At 44.4% G+C, this 19,175-nt stretch overlaps 1 protein-coding gene, 1 long non-coding RNA gene and 1 pseudogene across 4 annotated transcripts in view; 1 reads left to right on the top strand and 2 right to left on the bottom strand.

The window, feature by feature from the left end:
* LOC145632269 (uncharacterized) overlaps positions 1-19,175 on the top strand; it is a 30,000-nt gene that overhangs the window by 6,277 nt on the left and 4,548 nt on the right. For all 3 annotated transcript variants that reach the window (XR_014112542.1, XR_014112543.1, XR_014112541.1), the window contains exon 2: positions 7,655-7,843. This is a non-coding gene — a long non-coding RNA (uncharacterized LOC145632269). The remainder of the gene's footprint in view (positions 1-7,654; positions 7,844-19,175) is intronic.
* LOC145631018 (zeatin O-glucosyltransferase-like) lies at positions 8,354-15,708 on the bottom strand (annotated as a pseudogene).
* LOC145631017 (zeatin O-glucosyltransferase-like) lies at positions 16,670-18,266 on the bottom strand. The gene has a single exon (XM_081683126.1). It carries the CDS (start codon positions 18,173-18,175, stop codon positions 16,751-16,753), a length of 1,425 nt encoding a protein of 474 aa, XP_081539252.1. The 5' UTR covers positions 18,176-18,266; the 3' UTR covers positions 16,670-16,750.

Raw genomic sequence — 19,175 nt, 5'->3', positions numbered from 1 at the left:
AATTATCAAATTGCCTCCCATGATCGAAGACAAAAACCTTCGGAATACCGAAGCGGGTAATAATGTTCTGCCAGATAAATTTCCTGACAGTTTGCTCTGTGATATTCGAAGCTGCTTCAGCCTCAATCCATTTGCTGAAATAGTTGATGCCGACTATTAGCCATCTTTTTTGGTAAGGTGCATCCGGAAAGGGTCCCAAAATATCCAGCCCCCATTGGGCAAATGGGAGTGGATTAAGGATCGGCTGAAGGTTTCTAGCTGGCTGATGGATGACTGGTGCAAATTTTTGACATTTTTCACATTTTCGGACCAGTTTCTTAGCATCTGAGATCATGGTGGGCCAGTAATATCCGGCCCTCAATGCCTTGTGGGCTAAGGTTCTTCCCCTGATGTGGTTCCCACAGATGCCGAGGTGAATCTCCCGAAGGATGTAATCTGCATCTGTTGGTCCCACGCATTTCAGCAATGGGGCTGAGAAGGATTTTTTCAGGAGCTCCCCTCCAAAGACGATGAACCTTGAGCTGGTTCTCTTCAGTTTGGAGGCCAAAATTCTATCTTCGGGAATTTCTCCCCGAAGCTTGAAAGTTAGGATGGGATCCATCCAGCTGGGCTCTGGGTCAGCGCAGCACACTTCAGGTGCTTCGTCGACACTTCTTTCTCGGCGCACTTCCACAAATACAGATCTGTTCAGTTCAGTGAGAGTTGAACTGGCAAGTTTGGAGAGTGCGTCGGCTTGAGCATTCTGACCCCTTGGGATCAGCTGAACTTCAAAAGTTCTCAGCTTTGCAATGACTGATTTGATCTTGGCAAGATAGGCTATCATGGAGGGTTCTTTGGCCTCGTAACTGCCACCGATCTGATAGGCAACTAACTGAGAGTCTGTCTTCAGGCAGACATGTTCGGCTTCCAGGGAGATGCATAGCTTTAGGCCAGCGACTGCTGCCTCATATTCAGCTTCGTTGTTCGAAGCCTTGAAAGAAAATTTTAGTGCATACTCAAAGGATTTGCCTTCGGGAGAGGTTATCACTACCCCTGCCCCCGAACCATTTACGGTGGAGGATCTATCCGTAAACACGGTCCAGGTTTTCTTCTCATCGTCCAGCGTCTCTTGGTACAAGCATTCGTCCAAGAAGTCCGCTAGAGCTTGAGCCTTGATGGCTGCTCTCGGCTGATAGCTGATGCTAAATTCGGTGAGCTCAAAAGCCCACTTGGCCAGCCTACCAGATTTTTCAACTTTGCCGAGAACCTTTTCCAGCGGCTGATCAGTTAAGACCACTATCTGATGACAATCAAAATAGGGCCTCAGCCTCCGAGCAGCTACCACTACTGCAAAGGCGACTTTCTCGAGTAGAGGGTAGCGAGTCTCGGCATCCGTCAGAGTGTGACTGACGAAGTAGACCGGTTGCTGAATTTTATTTTCTTCCTTCAGCAACACTGCACTGATGGTGGCTGGGCTGACGGCCACGTACAGATACAAAGTTTCTCCCTTTGTTGGGCTAGCCAGTGTTGGGAGTTGAGCCAAATGCTCCCGAAGCTGCTTGAAAGCTTCTTTTTGCTCTTCTTCCCAAATGAGCTCTTTTGTTTTTAGGAGTTTCAGGGCTTTGAAGAAAGGTAACCCCTTGTCCGAAGCTCTGGAAATGAACCAAAAGAGGGCTGCCATTCTTCCGGTGAGCCGCTGAACATCCCTCTTTGTTTTCGGCTCAGGAAGATCGAGCGCTGCTTTGACTTTGGAGGGATTAGCATCAATCCCCCTCTTGCTGACCATGAACCCAAGGAATTTCCCTGACTTCACGCCGAAGACACACTTCTTTGGATTCAGCTTCATTTGATGCTTTCTTAAGGTGGCGAAGGTTTCAGCCAGGTCCTTAACATGGTCTTCAGATTTTTTGCTTTTGACGATTGAATCGTCGACATAAACTTCCATGTTTCGGCCCTTTTGATCGGCAAAAACTTGATCCACCAGCCTTTGATAAGTTGCCCCCGCATTTTTCAATCCGAAGGGCATCCTTTTATAATTGTACACCCCGGCGTTCGTGACGAATGCCGTCTTTGATCGGTCGTCGGGGTGCATGAAGATCTGGTGATACCCCGAGAATGCGTCCATGAAACTAGGGGTGAAAGTTCGGTTTTCAGTTTGGTTTTTTTCCCAAACCGAAACCGAACCACCATATTTCGGTTTCTAAATTTTGGAAACCACACCGCACCACTTTAATTTTGAAACCGAACCAAACCAAACCACCTAAATTTTGGTTTTCTAAATAAAAAACTAAACCGCACCGAATTTTCCTATCCAGGATAATAAACATCAAATTTAGCAAAAATAACCGAACCAAACCACACCAATCAAAACCGAACCAAACAAAACCACACCCCTAGCCTAGATCCGCAATTACGCACCCACCACAAATCACAATTCAATCCAAACCACCATAAAAATAATGTAGAAAAACAAAACTTAAACAAATTAAATTAAACGAAATAAAAAGAGAACTACCTCACGTCCTCACATTCCACCAAAAAACGTCGATTTTGGGTTTTAAAGATCAAATTCGACCACGAAAACTCTAGATCTAGAGTTTTCATGGTCGAATTTGACATGAAAACCCTTTAATTGATGTTGTACGAAATGAGAAACCATAGTTTATGCCCTTATGGAGTTCGAAAAACCTCAAAACCTTAGTTGATGGTGATGCGGGCTGGTGAGGAAAAGAGGAGATGGGAGTGAAAGTGGAGATAGGGTGGAAGAAAGAAGAGATGTAGACGAAAGGAGAGAGAGTGAGACTGAGAAGGGGAGAGAGAGGGCGGAGAAGAGGAGAGAGAGGGGAAACTCAGAGAAATGAGAGGGGGATTAGGGTTTTTTCCTATATATACTGAGGGTAAAAATATGTTTGGCTAGGGTTTTTTTTTAGTTTGGGCCTATATTTCGGTGTGGTTCGGTTTTGTTCGGTTTTTAATTTTGCAAACCGAAACCGAACCACACACCGAATGTTTTTTTTAAAAAAAAACCGAAACCGAACCACTTCAAAAAAAACCCAAACCAAATTTCTTATTCGGTTTGGTTCGGTTTTAAACCGAATTTGTTTCACCCCTACATGAAACTAAGCAAGGCATGGCCACTTGTCGAGTCGACTAGCTGATCGATCCTCGGCAAGGGATAGAAGTCCTTCGGACAAGCCTTATTTAGGTCCGTGAAGTCAACGTACATTATCCAGGTACCATTGGCCTTCTGAACCATCACCACATTTGCCAGCCATTCTGGATATTGACAAGGCTCGATGAAGCCTGCATCTAGTAACTTTTTGACCTCGGCTGCGATGTCTCGGTTCTTATTTGCGGAATAGTTCCGCTTCTTTTGCTTAACTGACCGACACGTTGGGTCGACGTTAAGCTTATGGGAGATGAGGTCTGGACTTATCCCAGACATATCAGCTGCCGAGAAAGCAAACACATCTCTGTTGTCCCGAAGGAGTTGAATAAGTTCACAACGGGTGCTCGGATCAAGGTCCATCCCGATTGTTACACACTTCTCAGCGTCTCCTTCGGTCAACTCAACCGTTTCAGTCTGCCGATCCAGGTCCATTGTTGATGGGCTGGACTCTTCACAATCTGGTCTGCTGTCTTGTCAGCAGGCGTCCCAGACTTTTTCTTCTTCGGCTGGCTCCCTGAGTCTTTCGGCTAAGATGAAGAGCTAGCCCTTTCTTTTTCTGGCCCTTTTTCTTTGGGCACAGAACCTTGGGCCGAAGCACTTAAACCTTTCAGCTTTTTTGTACTCGGCTCTCTTTCTTTTTCTTTCTCCTCCTCATCCTCATCGTCGTCATCTGGACGACTAGTGGATGGCTTGAGGTAGTTGCACCTTCGGGCCTCCTTTTGGCTGCCCTGGATCCTTTCGGGGAAGCCGGCGTCTGAAACGTAGATCATCAGCTGATGATATGTTGAGATGACCCCTTGGTTCTCGTAAATTATGGGTCTCCCCAAGATCACGTTGTACACTGAAGGAGCGTCGATGACCAAAAATTCATTCATGACGTTCCTAGCTGCCTCATCGCAGCCGATGGTGACAGGAAGCAGAACCTTCCCATCAGGATAAGTTGAAGCCCCATTGAATCCAGATACTGGGTAGGATACCGGCGTGAGGTGCTTAGGCTTCAGCTTGATTTGATTATAGGCCTTTCGGAACAAAATATTTGCTCCGCTACCACCGTCAATTAGAACTTTGCTGACGTCGTGGTTGGCCACCGTGGCGATGATCACCAACGGGTCCTCATGAGGGAACGTTACCCCCCGGCAGTCGGCGGCTGTGAACGTCATGTTCGGCACCGGCGACTGGGGAGGCTGCATGCTAGCGTTGTTCACCTGGTGGGTCAGAGCCCTAAGGTGTCGCTTGTGTTCCCTCCGAGAACATATTCCTCCCGAGATAACATTGATTGGAGGGAATTTTCCCTCCGCATTTTTACTGTTCTTCCGGGGGAAGTCAAGGTCCTGCCGAGAGTCCTTTTCAGACTTCTCAGCCTCTTTTTTCTCGCGGTGATCCGCGATGTATTTTTTCAAGTATCCCTTCCGGACCATGTCTTCGATCTGGTCCTTCAGCTGGATACACTCTTCAGTGTTGTGTCCCGGTGATTCGTGGAACTCACACCACTGATTTTTATTTTTGCGCTGATACCACTCGGGGAGTGGCCTCGGCTTCCTATAACTCTGCTCTTCCTTCGTCACGCTGTAGATCTTGGCGCGTGGAAGGGCTAACGGAGTGTAGGACTCATATCTGCCTGAGAATGGGGCAGACTTTTCCTTCTTCGGCTCGTTGGCCGAAGATTGTTCCGAGGCTTTCGCCTTTCCTTTCGTCTTCTTGCCTTGGCCTTCAGACAGTTGCCTTTGCTTCCCATTCCCAGATTGGGGTTGGGATTTTGTTTTGTTCCACTCTTCGGCTCGGATGAATTTATCCGAGGCATTCAGAGCCTCCTCCAAGGTCTGCGGGGTGTGCATGACCATGAAGTCTAGGAACTTTCCGGGGGCTGAAGGCCGTTCTGTATTGCAAAAACTGCCAGCCCTTGGTCCAGCTGAGACACGCTGGATGACTCGTTGCTGAAACGGGTCAGGTAGTCCCGGAGACTCTCGGTCTCCCCTTGCTATAGGCTCATGAGCTCAGCAGTGGTTTTCTCTCGGCGGTTTGCCGTGGAGAATTTGCTCTTAAACTTGGTGGACAGGTCGTCCCACCCCGCTATAGAGCCTTCCTTTACTCCCTTGGAGATCCACGCTTGCGCGACCCCCTTGAGAGTGGTGGGAAAATATTTGCACCAGGTCGCTTCGGACCTCGGGCAGAGATGCATGTGAGCCTCGTACGAGGCAATGTGGTCCTTTGGATCCGAAGTCCCATCGTATGTAATGTGCGACGGTATTTTAACCGTAGGCACATGCTCTTCCAGAATCCATAGCTCGAATGGGGAACTGGTGGGTAGCATAACGGCCTTGCCTTTGTTCCTGGCCGAAGGGACCGTGCTCCGCCCTCTTAGAGAGGTAGGAGTGGTTTTCGTCCCCGGCTGGGAAGTTTGGGCCTCGGCTACAGGGAACGAGAGGCGGCTGTGCACGCTCGGCTCCCTGCCGCCGAGTCGGTCGAGTACGCTTCGGCGAGCAGTCTCAGGTCGCTCTCGCTCTCGGTGGGCAGATTCCGGTCGAGAGGCTGAGCTGCTGCTCTTGCGCGTTTCTGGCCGAGAGGTTGAGGATCCTTTGAAAAATTGAGGGTTCTTTTTCCTCTCTCTTTCAGTTCTCCAAGTATCCTCTTCCCACTCTTCTAGTTCCCGGAAGGAGGGAGGCTTCCCTCCGTCATGGTCTAGCTTCCTCCGCTGATGCCTTGTATGCGGAGGAGTCCGATCACGAGGTGGAGGCATATTTTGTGCCCTCATTGCCTCCATGAGCACCGCCAGCGCTCTCGCCACTTCTTCCGAGCTGGGCCCCGTCAAAGGGGTCCTCGGCTGAGCGTGAGAGTGAGAACGGATGGTCAAAGGTTGGCTTTGTGGCACTGAATGAGTCCTATGATCGGACTGACTTTTGTTAGACCGAGGGGGACTCGGTCTATGGTGAGAATTGTGAATTACGGGAGAAAGGGAATCCTCCCGGTATGATCCTCCCCCCGAACTGGCACCCTTCGAAGAGTTCCTGTTCGGCGAAGGTGATGGTGTAGGAGTTTTAGGCCTTTCGCCCACTCCTTGACGTAGACTTTTGTTCTTGCGGTTCTTAGCCATTGCTACTAAGATGATTGCAAGATGATTTTGATTGGCTTAAAGATTTTTGAAAGTCTTCCCCACAGACGGCGCCAAATTGTTTCGGGTGAAAACAATGGGACCTTGCCGAAGGTCCAAGGTAGTGGATGAAGACTGGGCTCGGTCCAAATGATGTTGGGCCGAGGGTTTCCTACACAGCAGACACACGTAAACTAGCCTCGGGGGGTTGCCGAGGAAGGCCCCTGCGATGCTAAAGTCAGTACAATGTGTAGAGAGAGAAAGCTATGCAAGAGAATTAATTTCTTGAGGCTTTGTGTATATGTCTTACAAATGTGATATTGATGGCTTTTATACCTTTGCACATATGGGAGAAGTGGGCCTTGGCCCAATTGACTTGCTCTGTGGACTGACGTTGACTTTAGCACAATCGGAGAGTTGAACCTTGACCTTGGGCTTTTAATTGGATCATTTGATGGCTTGGCCCAATTGGACTAAATTGGACCCAAACACTAGGTATACACCAATTACTGATTTACTATGTATTGACTATTGAGTTGTAGGGTAATTTAGTAATGGGACAAGATTAAGTTAATTGGGCGTTTTTCAATGATAACTTGGTATTGTATGAACAATTATTGAGATTATAGCAATGGAGATGTGTTAGAGCAGTTTGTTGTTATTTCCTGTATAAATTCATCCATCATTTACGCGGTCATTTGCTAAATTCAGTTTTAGCCGGTTAACATTGTTGCGTTTGAATGCTTGATGTAGTTATCGAAGGTAAAGGTATAGGATTTTAGACTAATACAAGTAATAATAATGTATATAGCTGTCAAGTTTGGTTGTGAAAGAATGTTTTTGAGCAATGTACTATGTGTAACAAAGATGAGCTTGTTAGGAGCTACTAAGCTGTCTGATATGGACCACATGGTGACTGTTTTGGTGCAGAAACGCGAATCAGGAAGTTGTTCCTATGTCTAATAGGATGAAAATAGTTAGAACATGTTGATATAGAAGAAAATTGTAAACAGCTTAGCAAGTGTCTTTGATGTTGAGAGTTCTAATAGTTAATTGTTTGTTGTGCCTCAGAATGAAAATAACTAAAATCTTCAATCTAACATAAAGTAGTAATTGTTATTTTTGGGCATTTAGTAAATTTTACTAAAAACCAATCACTACATGAGAATTTCAATTATAGCATCTCTCTCAATTCATTAGAAGTGGAGATTCCTACAATTGACAGCCTACAGGGCACCTTATCTTCTTGAATGATAGTTTAGGAGGTTTGCATTTGTTACTAAAGTTCTCATTTCTGTAAAGCCAAACTGTAATATTGCTTCAGAAGAAAAATGCTGGACAATTGCTGCTTCCTGTCCTTGATGATATTGATAGCTAGTGATATTTCAGTATCTAAGTCAGTAGCTGTTCTTATACAGGTACGCAAGAGTTACATTATTTGCTTGTTTCTGATACTAGACACTCTGACATGACTATGGAGGGCCCCTGAAATTTCGAGATGAAAATGCAACATCTTCATAGAATCTTTGAGTATGACACTTGGACATGTTTCAGTGCTCTACATTTTGGTAGCTGAGTTTGAGTAACAAAATGTAGCTGGAAGATAAGTAAGCTCTCTACTCATGTTATTTACCATAATTGTTTTTGAAGTTTTATCTTGTGTTTTCTATTCCTGAAAGAATGATGTTGTTGGGTTGTAAACTTTGTGGAAACATAAGTAAACGCTTATTGATCTATTGACATGTTTGCTTCCCTGCGATTGCAAACTTGAAATAGGTAGCTTGCCAGGGGTGGGGGATACAAGCACATGGGAATTCCATGTGCAAAGGTGTCATATGTAAAATACGAGGAATTATTTTAGTGTGATACTGTGCTTGTTTCTGACCAATTCTCTGGTCATAAGAAGTCTATGTACTGTCAATTAGGCTCTTTTAATTTTATTAGACCTTCTTAGACTTGAATATGCCAGTACTACAATTGCAGTTTTGTGCAAGATGAATGTGCAACTTATGCTCTGGTGTATTGATTGATAGTGTTCAATACACAACAAGACCATAATACCGAAAGGAACAATGATTATAGGGTGCTTACCCTACTTGTGCCTTTGTGCTGTGAATTTTTTTTTATCTGCTAATATGAGCAATGAAAGAATCCATTTCCAATTGAGAACTTCCATCATCTGCTACTGAGGCTCGAACAGCTCTGCCTAGTTCTGCAGCCCTTTCCCTCATCTCTTTTCCTTCTTCCGATTTCATCAATTTTCTTACTGTGTTCTCAACTACAGTTGATGTTACTAGCTCAGCTCTGTGCTCCCAAGCCCTGATTAACAAACCAATCCGTAGGACTTCTGTTATCAAAATGCTGTTTCTAGGTTGGTCAGAATGCATTGGCCATGCTGCAACTGGCACTCCCATGGTTATGCTCTCCAAGCATGAGTTCCACCCACAGTGACTGAGGAACCCACCTGTTGCTACAACGGACTAGCGTGAGCAAGTATAATTAAGTGAACGGTTGTACGTGTGATTGATAGAAAAGCTCAAAGCTTACAAAAGGGTCTCCATGGCTTTAGGCCATGACTCTCCAAGTTTCACTTACAATTTTCTGGATGATCTCTCTCTTGCTAGACTACTACTTCTTATACTACCAATACATGTACATAAATGGCAAACAAGCCTTAATTACTACCATTACTACTATTGGCATTTAACTACTTTAGTTCAATACAAACAAAAGGACTAAAGCATCTTGTCTCCCTGCTGCACATCAACGGTCCTCTGCTTCCTTGTGCCTTGGCCAAATCAGGTTGTTGTTGTTGTTGTTCGATTGCTGATTCTGTTTCTGCCTTCTTTTATAAACCAACATCACGGGTGGTGTGTGCGAGTGCCTTGCAATACTCCCCCCAAAGAAGCCACCTTGTCCTCAAGGTGGAAGTCCGGAAATTGCTCAATGATCTTTGCGGAATCCTCCCATGTAGCCTCAAAGTGTGGCATGCCTCTCCATTGAATTAGGACCTCCGTTCCCTCCTTACGACCAGCCTTTGGTCTGACATCAAGAACACCTTCTGGTTCCACCACGAGCTCTAATTCAGGGGTAATTTGGGCTGGTATGGTTGGAGAGCTGGGCACCTCCCCGAGTGCCTTCTTTAGCTGAGAGACATGAAAGACCGGGTGAATACGACAATGCTCGGGTAATGACAGTTTATAAGCCACCTTACCAACGCGTTGTAACACTTCAAACGGCCCATAAAACCTGGCTGCCAATTTTTCAAAAGGTCTCTTGGCCAAAGACTTTTGCCGGTACGGCTGCAACTTAAGGAACACGAAATCCCAACCTTGGAATTCAAGTTCCCTGCGCTTCTCATCAGCGTTCTGTTTCATGATCTGCTGGGCTCTAGATAAGTTAAATTTCAACTCATCCAACATCAAATCGCGCTCTCTTAGCATCTCCTCAACGGTATCCACGGTAGTCTGACCCTTTCCCATGCGCACCAATTTAGGAGGTTCCCTACCATAGAGGGCCTTGAATGGAGTCATCAGTGTAGACGAATGGGAAGTAGTATTGTAAGAAAATTCAGCCCAAGGCAACCATTTGGCCCATGCTCTTGGTTGTTCTCCGGCAAAACACCGTAGGTAAGTTTCCAATCTCTTATTCACCACCTCCGATTGACCATCGGTTTGGGGGTGATAAGATGTACTTTTTTTCAACTCGGTTCCTTGCAAGCGGAAAAGCTCCTTGCAAAAGATGCTAACGAAAACTCGATCCCGATCGGTCACTATGCTACTTGGCATGCCATGTAACCTTACTACTTCTTTCATGAAAATTTCAGCTACGGAGTATGCGGTAAAAGGGTGTCTAAGCCCGATAAAGTGCGCATACTTAGTTAGACGGTCCACCACCACCAACACCGTGTCCACTCCCTTGGATCGTGGCAGCCCCTCGATAAAGTCCATACTCAAATCCTCCCACACCTGCTCCGGAATCGGCAAGGGTTGTAGCAATCCCGCCGGTGACTGCTGGGAAAGCTTATTTCTTTGACAAACCGAGCAATTTCGGACGTATTCCGCGACATCCTTGCGCATCCCACCCCAAAACCATTCACTTCCCAACCTCAGATACGTTTTAGTATCGCCCGTATGGCCACCTTCCGGAGTGTCATGATATAGCTTCAGCAAGGTGGTTTTCCACCGAGAATTTCGGGGAATTACCAATCTCCCCTTGTACACCAAGTGCCGATTATCAATCGTGTATCCCTGAGGTCCTTCCCCCTTGTCCACCGCGGCTTTGATTCTTTGAATTTCGGCATCCCTCACAATTTCTTGACTGAGAGTATCCCAATCAATTCCCTGATTGACACACACAACCCCGCAACTAACGGCAGCCACCTCTTCCCCTCGCCGTGACAGGGCGTCCGCAACCTTATTTGAAATGCCCGGCTTATATTGCAATTCAAAATCGAACCCAATCAACTTCCTTACCCATTTCTGATATTCTGCTTCGATTTCCCTTTGTTGCATGATATACTTGAGGCTCTGTTGGTCGCTTCGCACGACGAATCGTCTCCCTAACAAATAATGCTTCCACTTTTGCACTGATAAACAAATGGCCATGAGCTCTTTTTCATACACCGATTTGCCGCGGCTCCCTGGACTCAAAATTTTGCTATAGAATGCAATTGGCCTCCCTCCCTGCATTAGCACGGCTCCAAGCCCGTACCCGGAAGCATCTGATTCTAATATGAATACCTTCGAGAAATCCGGCATAATTAATACCGGAGCCGTGCTCATGGCGTCCTTCAAACGCCGGAAAGCCACCTCCGCCGCCTCGGTCCAACCGAAATTGTCTTTCTTCAGTTGGTCAGTGAGAGGGTAAGCTATCTGAGCATATTGCCTGATGAATTTTCGATAGTATCCTGTTAAGCCCAAAAAACCCCTTAACTCCTTTAAGTTTCTAGGAGTGGGCCAAGTCAACATGGCCTTCACTTTCTCTTGGTCCACCGACACACCTTCTCGTGAGATTACATGGCCCAAATACGCCACAACCTCCCTACCAAACTCACATTTCTTTTTAATAGCATACAAAACATGTTCTTTTAAAGTGGCTAACACAATTTTTAGATGTTTGGCATGCTCTTTACGACTAACACTATAAATGAGTATATCGTCAAAAAATACAAGAACGAATTTGCGCAAATAAGGGCGAAATACCTCGTTCATAAGTGATTGGAAAGTGGTCGGTGCGTTGGTTAAACCGAAAGGCATCACAAGAAATTCGTAGTGCCCTTCATGAGTTCGGAAAGCCGTCTTGTGAGCATCTTTCGGCCTCACAAGTATTTGGTGATAGCCGGCTTTAAGATCAAGTTTAGAAAAAACTTGTGCCCCATGTAACTCATCTAGTAACTCGTCGATCACCGGGATGGGGTATTTATCGGGCATCGTTTCCTTGTTGAGGGCCCGGTAATCTACGCAAAAACGCCACGACCCATCTTTCTTTTTGACTAGTAACACCGGACTAGAGAACGGACTCGTGGAGGGCCTTATAATTTCGGCTTGCAACATCTCTCTAATGAGTCTCTCGATCTCATCCTTTTGGAATTGAGGATACTGATAGGGCCTAACACTAACCGGGTTGCTCCCCTCTTTTAGGACAATAGCATGTTCATGTCCTCTAGTGGGAGGTAGCCCATTGGGCTCGGCAAACACACTTTCAAACTCAGCTATTACCCCCTTCAAATACTCAGGCAACTCACTGCCTCCCTGCCCCCCTTCTTTCTCTTCCATTCTATTCAACTCTACAAGCATTCCCCCACTCTCCTTTCGTAGCGTTCGAATCATCGCCTTGAGGGTGATACCGGTCTTAGACAAACTCGGCTCACCTTTGATCGTGACAACCTGTTCGTTCATTGTGAAGGTCATTTCTTGTAATTTCCAGTTCGTCATCACCATCCCCAATTTTTCAAGCCATTGTACCCCGAGTATAACATCTGAGTTTCCCAATTTGAGGGGCAGAAACTCCTCTTCTATTTCAATCACCTCTCCTAACTTCAGCCGCACATTCTTGCATTGTCCTTGCCCCTTTATGGTTTCTCCATTGCCGAGTGACACTCCAAAAATTCCCTTCCCCTCAACTTGCAACCCCAACTTCTCGATGACTTGCAACGAGATGAAGTTGTGTGTCGCCCCCGGGTCAATCATAATGACCACCGGTTGCCCCTTAATCGACCCCATCAATTTCATAGTCTTGGGATTGGTTAACCCGACAATGGAATTCATAGAGACCGACGCCGGAATCTCCTCTTCGTAATCCCCGGGCTCCTCGATGGCGGACATCTCTCCTTGTTCCTCCCCTGTCTCCTCTTCCACCATTAATACACTCAACCCTTTAGCTGGGCACACATGCGTGGGCCCCGTCCAACGCCCATCACAACGGAAGCACAATCCCCGTGCCCGCTTGTCTTGTATTTCGCGGTCCGTCAGTCGCCGGACCTCACCGTTGAAGCGCGAGGTGCCTGACGCTGCTCTGCTCTGTTAGTTGGCTGGGAAACCGAAGCTATGGATCCATGACTAGATTGGCTGGTTGAATAATTGGGTTTGGGTGGGATAGAAGACGTGTTGGTCTTGTTTGGGCTGGATGTGGTGTTGTAGGTTGGGCTGTTTGTGGGAAACATTTGGGCTGCCCAGCTCCAAGCAATGTGGTAGCTGGACTTTTGTTGAAATAGGAGTAGGGCCCGGGTTTGGCAAAAGCCCCACCCGTTCTTTTTGGACCGGTGACCCGGTTTCTCTCTTCGACCCGGATAGCAAGGTCCATAGCATCTTCAAGGGTATGCGGGTTCAGCATTCGAATCTCCACCTTTATATCCTCCTTCAAACCATTAATGAACTGCCCCTTTAAGAGACTTTCCGGTATATCAGCCAGGGGCGACGCCTTCTCAATGAAGACCCGGCGATACTCCGGCACCGTGGTGGTCTGTACCACCGCGAGCCACTGTTCGTGCAGGGTTCCGGCATTGACCGGTCGAAATTGAGTGAGGACCCTCTGCTTCATGTCCTCCCAATTGACGATAGGGCGGCGGCGATTCTCCCATTGGTACCACCGTAATGCGTCCCCCTCCATCGCCACCACAGCAGCTTGGATCTTCTCGACCTCCGCCAACTTGTAAAACTGGAAGTACTGCTCACCGCGCAATATCCATCCGTCCGGATCGGTGCGTCGAATGTGGGCAAGTCTAACTTCCGATACTTCCATGACCCCCGGTTGTGATTGTCGTGGTGGTGGCGGTAGTCACTGCCACCCCCTGGTTCCCAGTTCCCAAACCTCAGACCTCCAAACCCCCCGAGCGGCGGTGGTTGTTCCACCTCTTCGTTCACCGGTATGGGCGTCGTGTTCAAGGACTTGAGGGCGTTCCGTATCTCCTCCATGACCTTGTCCTGGCGGCTCGTCGTCATGTGAAGTTGCTGCGTTATATCTTGTCGGAATCGGTCCATTTTCCCGTCGTTCGTTTGCCTTAACTTTTCCATGGTTTCTTCCTGTTGCCTCAACAATACTTGCTGAAGGGAGTTTTCATCGTCTCCAAGTCTCTCGGAAATTTCCTCCACCTTTTCCTCGAGCGCCGCCACCCTCTCCGGCGTCACGGTCAGCGGTGTCGGCGGCATGTCGGCTCTGATACCAACTACAACGGACTAGCGTGAGCAAGTATAATTAAGTGAACGGTTGTACGTGTGATTGATAGAAAAGCTCAAAGCTTACAAAAGGGTCTCCATGGCTTTAGGCCATGACACTCCAAGTTTCACTTACAATTTTCTGGATGATCTCTCTCTTGCTAGACTACTACTTCTTATACTACCAATACATGTACATAAATGGCAAACAAGCCTTAATTACTACCATTACTACTATTGGCATTTAACTACTTTAGTTCAATACAAACAAAAGGACTAAAACATCTTGTCTCCCTGCTGCACATCAACGGTCCTCTGCTTCCTTGTGCCTTGGCCAAATCAGGTTGTTGTTGTTGTTCAATTGCTGATTCTGTTTCTGCCTTCTTTTATAAACCAACATCACGGGTGGTGTGTGCGAGTGCCTTGCAGTTGCTGGATGGGCTAGGATCTCAAGCTGAGGTGCCCAGCCTCTCACAATAATTCCCCTATTTATCACTGTTTTTTAATATCCTTCTGGCAGCTGAAGAGTTTTTGCCTCATCTTCTTCAAATAAATCGCCTTTATCAGCATCTCTAAGGACCCATATAAACTTTTGCCCACTTCTTTCCAATCCTGTTGCCAACTCTTTGACCTGCTCATCAACCATAGATGTTATTGTTCCAAAAGAAACATATACCACAGATTCTATCTCCTGCTTGTCTAGCCACTCAAGGCATCCAGGCCTACAAGTTTTCGTTTTTCCTTTTGCTTCCACCGGATTAAAAGGTCCAATAGAAAACAGTTTCTTGTTAACATTCGTTGATAGTTTTGACAATAGTTCCATGTATCTACCTTCTATCAATCTGCATGTATTAAAAAGTCTTCCAGATTCAAATTCCAAAAGCTTGTGTTGATTTATTATAAATTTCTCAAACTCTGGTGTGAAGCTCCCTTCTCTAGAAGGGATGTATCTTGGAACATCAGAATCTAATTCAAAAGGTTTTTCTATAATGGACTCCCATTTATTAAAGAAGATGGTAAAAGCAGATACTGATAGAAAAGTATAAGATTCGGCATTTGGGATCAATTTAACATCTTGCACTACGGAGGCCATCAGGTTATCATGAATGATAATTATTCTCCTAAACTTAGATGAAAGTTCTTGTAAAAGTTGAAACACAGGTTGACGGAGATGTGAACAAGCATCAGAAAGTGGTTGGAGATGCTCTGAAATTTGATCCAGGCATTGTTTTTAGGGGAAAATGAGCTGAGAGTAGGAAGTTGGAAGTCATGGAAATAGATGTTACCTGAACTTTCCAAGTCCCAACCATGGACACGGAGCTTCACTTGGCGATTGTGCACAGTTGATCCAGCAAAGTGAACCGGTATGCCATAGGAGGCTATAAGACGGGAGAGGTGGAGGAGCTGATTGATATGGCCATGGGCTGGGAAGGGAACCATCACCACAACTATTTGAGGTTGTTTAAGGCCAGTTTGACAGCCTTTTTGTCTTTCCATTGTGCATAAATTTTAGGATGTCTTAAGATGGATCTTGATAGCCATTAAAACCTTAAAGATATAAGGGGGAAAAAAATCCTTTGTTTAATATATGTTTGTTTATATATTTTGGGGACAGGACCTTGTATGGCTTATCTAAAAATGCTTGTTCCACTAGTCTATTGGGATGAAAACAAGGTAAAGTTTCTCTCCTTAAAATGTGGTATCTGGTATGTGATGTATTGTGTCTGCATGTGTATGTGTTTGCGTGCAGTTTTTTTTTTCTTCCATTTTTTTTATTATTTTGTTTTTACAGTATTTTATTTTTTAAAGGTACTAAGTTTATATGAGAAAAAGTCTGGTTTCTAGTGTATATAAAAGTATCATAAGATACTTATTCTATTTTGGAATCTTTGGGATTTCTTGTGGAAGCTGACCCTTTTTGTGTTGGGTTGTTCTGTATTTATCTTGTTTTTGACAAATTGTGGGTAAGATGAGGACTGGAGATACAAATATTGTGGTCCAATGCCTTAACAAGGAGATTTTTTTTTTCCCCTGATATCTAAATTACAAAGTAGTTATAGTCCATGACAACTTTTAGGCTATGAAGATAATGGAGATACAAGGAGACCATTATATTGACTATTGAGCAGGAGTATAACAAATAGATTGGGTAGTCCTGGAATAATATAGTGAAATACACTTGTTAGCTCTGTAGAAAGGAAAGCCAAACTTTCTCACTTGTGAAGGATGAATTTTTAATGCTTTCGATGTGGATTGTGTTTTGTTTCCGTTGTGATTGATTTGACCGGTCAAATGTAACTTAAAATGACAGAAGTATGGTAGCTTGGAACCAAGTTAACAAATATTTACATACATAAACAGAACTTTATATGAAAGTGCTACATATAATTGCTTTTCATCATATAAAATTATGGTAGGGATCATCATTGTCTCTAGGCTTTCTCTAGTATCTATCTTAGCACAGGCAATCTTAATCACCAGAACTAGCAAGGGGGTTTATACTAGGAAAGTGACCAAAATAAAAATTTAGGGTTGTGATCTATATCATCCCAAGGGAGACTCAGAAGGTTGTTGCTGGTTGCTTTGTAATTGTAATAGCAGAAAGGCTCAGAGGCCTGATTATTGGTCAATTCTTAGTACTCACATCTCCGTGAATTTCAAGATTGGTATCATACCTGAGACTAATATCATGTTTTTTGTATCATACAAACTTATACATCAGTAATTCTAGATCCTAGCTAGGCAAAGTTCATTTATTATTTTAGTACATTTCACTGATTGAGTTGCCCGCGATCATATCTTCAATTATGTTTCCAACTATCCAAGATTTTCTTAGGATGTATCCTCTTTTTTACACCATTATCTGGTTATGTGAGCGATGAAAGAATCCATTTCTAGGCGAGAAGATCCACCTGTAGCAGTTGATCCTCGAACAATGCCTCCGAGCTCTGCAGCTTGTTTCCTCATCTCCTCACCTTCCTTTGATATCATTAATTTTCTCACTGCATTTTCTATTGTAGTTGATGTTACAAGCTCATTTCTTTGTGCCCAATCTCTGACTTCTATACCAAATTTTAGTACTTGTGTTACCAAAATTGTGTTCCTTGGTTGATCAGAATGCATTGGCCATGCTGCCATCGGCACTCCCATGCTGATGCTCTCCATGCATGAGTTCCAGCCGCAGTGACTCATGAATCCTCCCGTTGACGGGTGCGCTAGAACTTCAAGCTGAGGTGCCCAGTCTCTCACCACCATTCCCCTGTCCTGTATTCTGCTTTCATATCCTTCTGGTAGTTGAGGCCTTTTCACATCACCTTCTGCAGAAAGTTCTACTTCATCAGCACTTCTAACAACCCATAAAAACTTTTGCCTACTTCTTTCAAACCCAACTGCCAACTCACTAATCTGCTCCTCTGACATTGATGTTGATGTTCCGAAAGAGATGTATATTACAGAATCCTTCTCTTGTTTGTCTAGCCACTCGAGACATTGATGTCGGTTGTAAGTGTATCTACCCTTTACTTCCACTGGATTTAAAGGTCCGATCGCAAAAAGCTTCTTGTTAGCGTTTGTGGGTAGCTTTTCCAGTAAGTCCATATATCTACCTTCTATTGGTCTGCATGTGTTGTAGATTCTTCCACTCTCGAAGTTTAATACTTTGTATTGCTTTGCTGCATAGTCTGCAAACTCTGGTGTAAAGCAGCCTTCACTTGAGGGAATGTTATTTGGGATATCAGAATCTAGCTGAAATGGTTTGTTAGTTATCGACTCCCAAATGTAGAAAAAGATAGCGAAGGCAGAGACACTATGGAGAGCATATGACTCAGCATTTGGGATTAATTTCACATCTTGAACAACTGTAGCAATTAAAGTATCATGAATAATGATGATCCTCCTAAACTTAGTTGAGAGCTCTTGTAGAAGTTGGAATACAGGTTGACGGAGATGAGAGGAAGCATCAAAAAGTGGTTGGAGATGCCCAGGGAATGTGGTGTGGGGATCAAATTTGGGAGTAACTGAGGTTAAAGGAGGGAGCTGCAAGTCATGAAACTGAATTTTACTTGTATTTTCGGGGTCCCACCCGTGGAGGCGCAGTTTAGCTTGGTGATTGTGTGTTGTGGATCCAACAAAATGAACTGGTATACCATATGAGGCTATGAGGTTGGATAGATGGAGAGTTTCATTGAGATGGCCTTGCATTGGGAATGGTACCATGACTGCTGCAACTGAAGAATCTTTGAGGTGTTTTGGTTGATCATTTTGATTGTAAATTTGGTGTGCCATTTTGATAAATTCTTAGGCTGGAAGATTTAGCTATATGAATATGAACAGCCTCCAGCAGTCCAGCCCTTCACATTATATAAACTTACCTAGACAAGCGGCGTATGCACAACTTGTGTAGTACGGAGTACTATACATGCTTTTGGGTGAAATACAATTTTGTTTATTGCAATCTAGAGTTGATAATTTTGCATTGTTAGTTTCGTATTGCTTTTTTTTTGCTTCTAATTGGGAGCAACTTTTTTTGCTCTTTTTTGCAAATGCTCATCACTTGCCTATTTTGGGGATGGGTGTACGGTGTACCTACCTACCTATAACTTTTTAGATGGAATGTGAAGACTGGATTTCATTTTATCTATTGTGGCATAAATAATTAGGCTTTTGTGTGTGAGGTTTAGCACTATTAGGCTTATGATTAGATTAAATTATCTTATAGTGGCACATAAAGCTAGATTAGTGCTTCCGTGTTCTCTTTAGTCATTGACTAAATAGCAAGATATATTATAGTCCTAATCATGATTGAATGTGTAGTGCTTTCGTGTTCTCTTGCAGGTCCTGTATCTTGTATTTTATAATGCTCAATTATTTGTCACTTAGAATATAATAAATGATAGTCCTAATCATGATTGAATGTATAGTTACCTTAATTATTGATTATTATTTCACCAAAGTGACTACCCATGAGCAAAGCTGCAAAATACTTATCTAATGCTCAAGTGGTATACAAGTTGGTAAATATTTTCCTTTTTGTTTACAGATTCAAGTCTTGGTTCAAAGAACTAGGTTTTCTTAGAAATGACCATTGGATTATTGTAATTTTTAAAATCAGGTTAGGAAGCCTTGACTAGTTCCTAGAGGAGGAGCAACCGATCTCATTGCTTTGGATGATATACACAACATCCATGTTATGAACTTTAATAAGACCATAAAAGAGAGACAAAACATTCGACTCTGTAGTTATTTTCAAGATCCGTTACTGAACATAAAGGATCCCTTATTCCCT

This window comes from Chenopodium album, chromosome 5 (genome assembly GCF_948465745.1).
Source record: "Chenopodium album chromosome 5, dcCheAlbu1.1, whole genome shotgun sequence".
NCBI lineage: Eukaryota > Viridiplantae > Streptophyta > Magnoliopsida > Caryophyllales > Amaranthaceae > Chenopodium > Chenopodium album.
This window is presented reverse-complemented; position numbering and strand designations above follow the sequence as displayed.

Excerpts from the sequence above, each read along its gene's own strand:
- LOC145631017 (XM_081683126.1), bottom strand. The coding sequence starts at position 18,175 with ATGGCACACCAAATTTACAATCAAAATGATCAACCAAAACACCTCAAA.